Source organism: Anomaloglossus baeobatrachus, chromosome 4, assembly GCF_048569485.1.
Source record: "Anomaloglossus baeobatrachus isolate aAnoBae1 chromosome 4, aAnoBae1.hap1, whole genome shotgun sequence".
NCBI classification, from domain to species: domain Eukaryota; kingdom Metazoa; phylum Chordata; class Amphibia; order Anura; family Aromobatidae; genus Anomaloglossus; species Anomaloglossus baeobatrachus.
In genome coordinates, this window is record NC_134356.1 from 364,641,785 (window position 1) to 364,647,784 (window position 6,000).

The 6,000-nt window shown below is 51.8% G+C and overlaps 1 protein-coding gene across 7 annotated transcripts in view; it reads right to left on the bottom strand.

Annotated features, from left to right (window-relative positions):
- Positions 1 to 4,784, bottom strand: part of KIF21A (kinesin family member 21A) — a 239,758-nt gene extending 234,974 nt beyond the window's left edge. For 6 of the 7 annotated variants that reach the window (XM_075345133.1, XM_075345130.1, XM_075345135.1 and 3 more), the window contains exon 1: positions 4,461 to 4,784. In XM_075345133.1, coding sequence (XP_075201248.1) covers positions 4,461 to 4,504 — 44 coding nt within the window. In that variant the 5' untranslated portion in view covers positions 4,505 to 4,784. The remainder of the gene's footprint in view (positions 1 to 4,460) is intronic. The other variant, XM_075345131.1, reaches the window with a different exon arrangement.
- Positions 4,785 to 6,000: the final 1,216 nt, after the last annotated feature.

The window sequence follows — 6,000 nt, forward strand, 5'->3', positions numbered from 1 at the left end:
ATCACATGACTCCAATGCCCGCCCCTAAACATCCAGTGCAGGATCCTGCAAAATAACATATGCGTTTGCATACGTTATTTGCTGTAAAAGCAGGATCCGTACTTCCGCTAAAAAAACGTTTTCAGCGGATGTTAAAAAGACGTAGTGTGAAACTAGCCTAAGTGGGAAAGCTATCTAAACGGATTATAGAGCCATTCTGACAAGCCTTACAAAAGTAAGTACACCAGGTCTAATAGCCCACTTTATAAATGACAGTTTGCATGGTGAAGTCAGGTGACAAACCTTAACCCCTGACATCCACAGGCCGCCTTAAAGCAGCACTCTAGCATTTTAATTTTATTGCACAACTGTAGTGGTGCTTTAAATGGAAGTCGCTACCCCCGGCGTCTCACCTGCCACCCTCATCCCTTTCCAGCAGTGCTCTGGTCGGTCTCCTGTGATTTATGAGCTACCGGCTGCTGCAGTGTTTTCATGGAGCATGCCAGAGATTACAAGTCTATGAGAGCCTCTTTCTGGCTCTCAGAGTTGCATTTAGAGTTTGTGATGCAAATCCAGACTTCCAGCCAGTGAGACGTTTGAGAAGTTAGGGGCACTAGATGGAGCCGTGAGACCAGACCAGTGCCGAAAAAAAGAGGAAGACGAGGGCAGGTGAGTATAATATCAGGGCAGGGGGCTTACATTTAAAGCACCACTCCAGCACTGAAAAGAAAAAAAAAAAATCTGGAGTGTTGCTTTAACCTTCATTCACACATGTTACTTTCACATGCAGGATTAGGATTAGTGCACTTTTTATGGGTCTTTTCACATCTGATTGCAGACCAAACTTGCTCCTTCATATATGCAGCTGTACAGATTGCACCAATGATATGTCCGCCAGTCACCAAGTGTACAACTGTGTGCTTCCAGCTGTGACTGTGCTGTCACCTGCCTATGGTATGCACTAGACAGGCAACTCCCCAAGGCACCGAGCATGAAATATAGTCAAAATACCTAAGCTTATTTGAACCCAGAGAAGACAAAGTAGCTAACATTTCAGTGCACATCCCATACAGTACTTGATGATATAAGACCTCAGTATACAGTGGATAGAAAAAAAGTCTACACACCCCTGTCAGAAAGACATGTTTTAGACATATAAAAAAAGAATTATACCAAGAAGAATCATTTCAGAACTATTTTCCCCTATAATGTCACCCATAATCTGTAGAAATCCAGTGAAAAAAACACATCATTATCAAGTGCACACTGGTCTTAGTGCAATGCCAGAAATTTTGCACATTGCACTCGTCTAAGGCTAGGTTCACATTTCCGTTGTTTTACATCAGTCACATGCGTTGCTTGACGCTTGTGACTGATGCGTTGTACAACGGATGACAAGAATTAGAATTCATTGTCAGACTCCGTTATAAAAGAGAGAAAGATCAGCTGATCGTTTGGCCGCTAAAAATGTGTGCAGGGGTCAGGGGGCAGAGTGCGGGGTGGGTGGAGCCATGGCGCTGAGGACGTCAGTGCCGGTGACTGCATGGCTTGGGACAGGTGAGTGTGTGTGTGCACATGCGGAGTGCGGGAGGGGGCGAGGCCGAGCGGGAAGTGCCGGACTCCCTGCACACGTAGCCAGGATAAATATCGGGTAACTAAGCAAAGCCCTTTGCTTGGTTACCCGATATTTACCTTGGTTACATGTGCAGGAACCAGAGAGAGCATGCGCAGCGAAATCCTACGGATTTGCGCTGCTCAAAAAACGTTACAAGCTGCGTTCCTTCTGCCCGGCGGTCAGTCATTCCACGACTGATCAGTCTGGTGGAGGATGCAACGCAGCATCATCAGTCACAATCCGCCGCTCATACAAGTCTATGGGAACAACAGAATCTGCCAAACGGATTCCATTGTTTACCAGAGCAGCAGATTGTGACTGATAGAAATTGACGGAAATGTGAACCTAGCCCAATTCATACGCCAGTGTGACTCCAGCCTTATTCATATCTCTGGCCTATAGGGTCAGGTTGAAGATAGAAGCCTTTTATTACACTGAAAAACATCCAAGCCCCACTAAATTTTGCCAAATCCATTCAGGAAAATGTTTTATGGTCTGATGAGATTAAAGTTGAACTTTTTGGCCATAATTCCAAAATTTACATTCGACACTAAACTAACACAAATAGCACCAAAAAAAAAAAACACCATACCCACAGTGAAGCATAGCAGAGGCAGCATTATGCTTAGGGTTTGTTTTCCAGCAGGGAAATTGGAAGGAATTGTTAACAGCTACAAATATCAGTCAGTTTTGAAACAAAACCTTCAGTCCTCAGGTGAAGCTTTAAGTTTACTTTTTAGCACAACGACCCAAAACGTACCTCAAAAAAAAAAAAAATGGCTGTCAGTAATTCAAAGTTGTGGAACGGCCTATCCAGAGTCCAAAACTGAATCCAACTGAAAATCTGTGGGTGACCTGCAGAGGTCTGTACAATGGAGGTGCCCTCACATCTGACAGATCTACTGCAAAAAAAAGTGGGCAAAGATTGCCAATTCTAGATGTGCCATGCTGGTACCCTATTACCCAAAAAGACTGAATGTTGTCAGAAATTTAACAACTACTATAACAAAGTATTAGTTTAGAGGGTGTGCATACTTATGCAACAACATTATTTTAGTTCACTATTTTTCTTTTTTAAACCCAAAAAAACTTGTTTTCTATTGCATTGTGCAGATTATAGGCGACATTAAAGATGGTAAAAGCTCTGAAATTATTCTTATTGGTATGATATTTCACGTGACAAACAATTAACAGGGGTGTGTAGACTTCTTATATCCACTGTCTATGCTAAGCAGGACATGATGCTGTATGGCAGCAGGAGAGATCATAGGGGTGACAGATTTTGCACTTAGCCAGAAAAACAATGCATTTTACAGATGTTAATTTAGTGTCATCTGCCCCTCACTACACAAAGGCACAGATCACACAAGGAGGACAGGCATAGATGGGGCGAGGGGACACCCCGGTGAGGGGCAGGCGTGCACGGGCACCCCTGAGAGGGGAGGCGCATACAGGCACTCTGATGAGGGAAAGACACCCCGGTGAGGGGCAGCAATATACGGGCACCTCAGGGAGGAAAGACATGTACTGTACAGCACACCCTTCCCCCCAGTGGAGAAGCAGCTGTGTACGGGCACCCCGGTGAGGGGTAGACACCCCATTAAGGGGCAGACACGTACAGGCACCCCAGTGAGGGGCAGATGCGTACAGGCACCCCAGTGAGGGGCAGATGCGTACAGGCACCCCAGTGAGGGGCAGATGCATGCAGGCACCCCAGTGAGGGGCAGATGCATGCAGGCACCCGAGTCAGGGGCAGGCATCCTGTGGAGGACAGGCACCCCAGCGAGGGGCAGGCACATACGGCACCCCAGCGAGGGGCAGGCACATACGGCACCCCAGCGAGGGGCAGGCACATACGGCACCCCAGCGAGGGGCAGGCACATACGGCACCCCAGCGAGGGGCAGGCACCCTGGTGAGGACGGGCAGGTACACTAGTGAGGGGCAGGCACACTGGGGAGGACAGGCACATACGGCACCCCAGCAAGGGGCAGGCACCCTGGTGAGGACGGGCAGGTACACTAGTGAGGGGCAGGCACCCTGGGGAGGACAGGCACATACGGCACCTCAGTGAGGGGCAGGCACCCTGGGGAGGACAGGCACATACGGCACCCCACTGAGGGGCAGGCACCCTGGGGTGGACAGGCACATACGGCACCTCAGTGAGGGGCAGGCACCCTGGAGAGGACAGGCACATACGGCACCCCACTGAGGGGCAGGCACCCTGGGGTGGACAGGCACATACGGCACCTCAGTGAGGGGCAGGCACCCTGGAGAGGACAGGCACATACGGCACCCCACTGAGGGGCAGGCACCCTGGAGAGGACAGGCACATACGGCACCCCACTGAGGGGCAGGCACCCTGGAGAGGACAGGCACATACGGCACCCCACTGAGGGGCAGGCACCCTGGGGTGGACAGGCACATACGGCACCCCACTGAGGGGCAGGCACCCTGGGGTGGACAGGCACATACGGCACCTCAGTGAGGGGCAGGCACCCTGGGGTGGACAGGCACATACGGCACCCCACTGAGGGGCAGGCACCCTGGGGTGGACAGGCACATACGGCACCCCAGTGAGGGACAGGCACATGCCCATCTATGTAGTCGGCTTTGTGGGCCCCTGACCAGCTCCCTACACAGATGAATGGGCCCCGCACAGGTGCAGGCTCAGGGGCCGCACATCCGCCGCTCGGCAGTGTGGGCCTGACAGGTGCAGCTGCACGGAGGAGCCCGGCTCAGGGACACCGGCCTGCTCAGGTGGCCGCTCATCCCGCTCCCTGCCCGGCACAATGCTCCGCAGCACAGGTGCAGCCCCAGGAGGTCACAGCTCAGAGACACTCCGCGCACACAACCCCCAACACGTACCGGAGGGCGACCCGCACCGAGCTTTCATCCTGCGTGGCCGACATGGCGCGCTGTGCGGACGGTCACAGGTCTCTCTTGTCACCCCCAGCGGCTGCCATCTAACGCCACCTCCGAGACCCGGGACATTGGTGATGAGAGCCGGGAGAGGGAGGCGGAGCTACCGGGGGGACAGGACAGAGCTCAGACACACACAGCGGCGCCCCCTGCTGTGCGCCTGCGACCCGCCCCGTGACGTCAGCAGCACTGGCTCCGACAGCTCGTACTGGAGACTGCAGTCTGTACCGGTGACGTCATAGGCCTGTCCTTCACACCGGCTGCTCCTGTGTGCTGCGAATGTGACGTCACATAATGTACAAATGACTAGAGGCACGCGCGCAATGCTACCACAGGCGCTCGTAAAGTGGCCCCTCCCACCCAGCTGCCAGTTGGTGCCGCCCCTTTTTCTCAGGGCTTCCAGCTGTAGTTGTTCCACCTGGCGGCCCCCTGCTGAGGAGTCTGCGCCTGTTACTGCACAGAGGGGCAGGGGGTTATTGGGGAAGCAAGGAGCAGGAGTGAAGCTGGTCATGTCCTGGGCATGATGGAGGGGCATGGCACACAGTTACACAGAGGCACGCAGGGGCTAGCTAAGGGTTCAGCTCAGGGGGGTGAAACATCTGAGTGGGCCCCTAACCAGGTAACCATGATAACTACGGTGGCGCAGACTAATGTGGGTATAGTGGAACCTCAGCAGATGACACTGATATATGGTGACCATATAGTGGTAAATATCAGTCCTGCAGCACATACAAGAGGTTTCAGTGTAGTAATAGCTGGTGGCTTACAGCTGACGTTCTTTCGGATGGAAAAGTTCACCTTTTCCATCTGGCCCAGACCGACATGACAACTTCTTCCAGCCACGATTCATCTGCAGAGATTACAACAAAGACACATTTGACTTCCCACATTTCCTGTCTGTCTCCATCTAATCCCAACTTGCACAAACTCCTCATCCTCCTGATACCCCAATACTGTACTGTGCTGTGCTGCTGCTGTTGCTGTTGCATGTGTCCCTATTACTGCACCTGCTGTGGCGTACAAAAACCGTGCCCCTCTTACTGCCCCACATAATAATGCCACCACTGTGCCCCCCATATACTAATGCCCCCACTGTGCCCCCCACATACTAATGCCCCCACTTTGCCCCCACATGGTAATAATGCCCCCACTGTGCCCCCACATAGTAATGCCACCACTGTGCCCCCAAATGGTAATAATGCCCCCACATACTAATGCCCCCACATAATGCCACCACTGTGCCCTTTACATAATAAAATGCCTCCTTTGGGCCCTCTAGATGGTAGAATTGCCCCTAAAAAATATTAATGCCCTGTATAAATGCCCTAGAAAAGTACCCACATTTTGCTCCCAGAAAGTAATAATGCCCCCTGTGTGCCTGTGACGGTCACAATACCCTGAGTGTCTCTATAACAATAATGGTTCTTAAGTGTCCGCTTAACATTTAATAATGTCCCTCCCATGTATAACTGGTCTATACACAGTA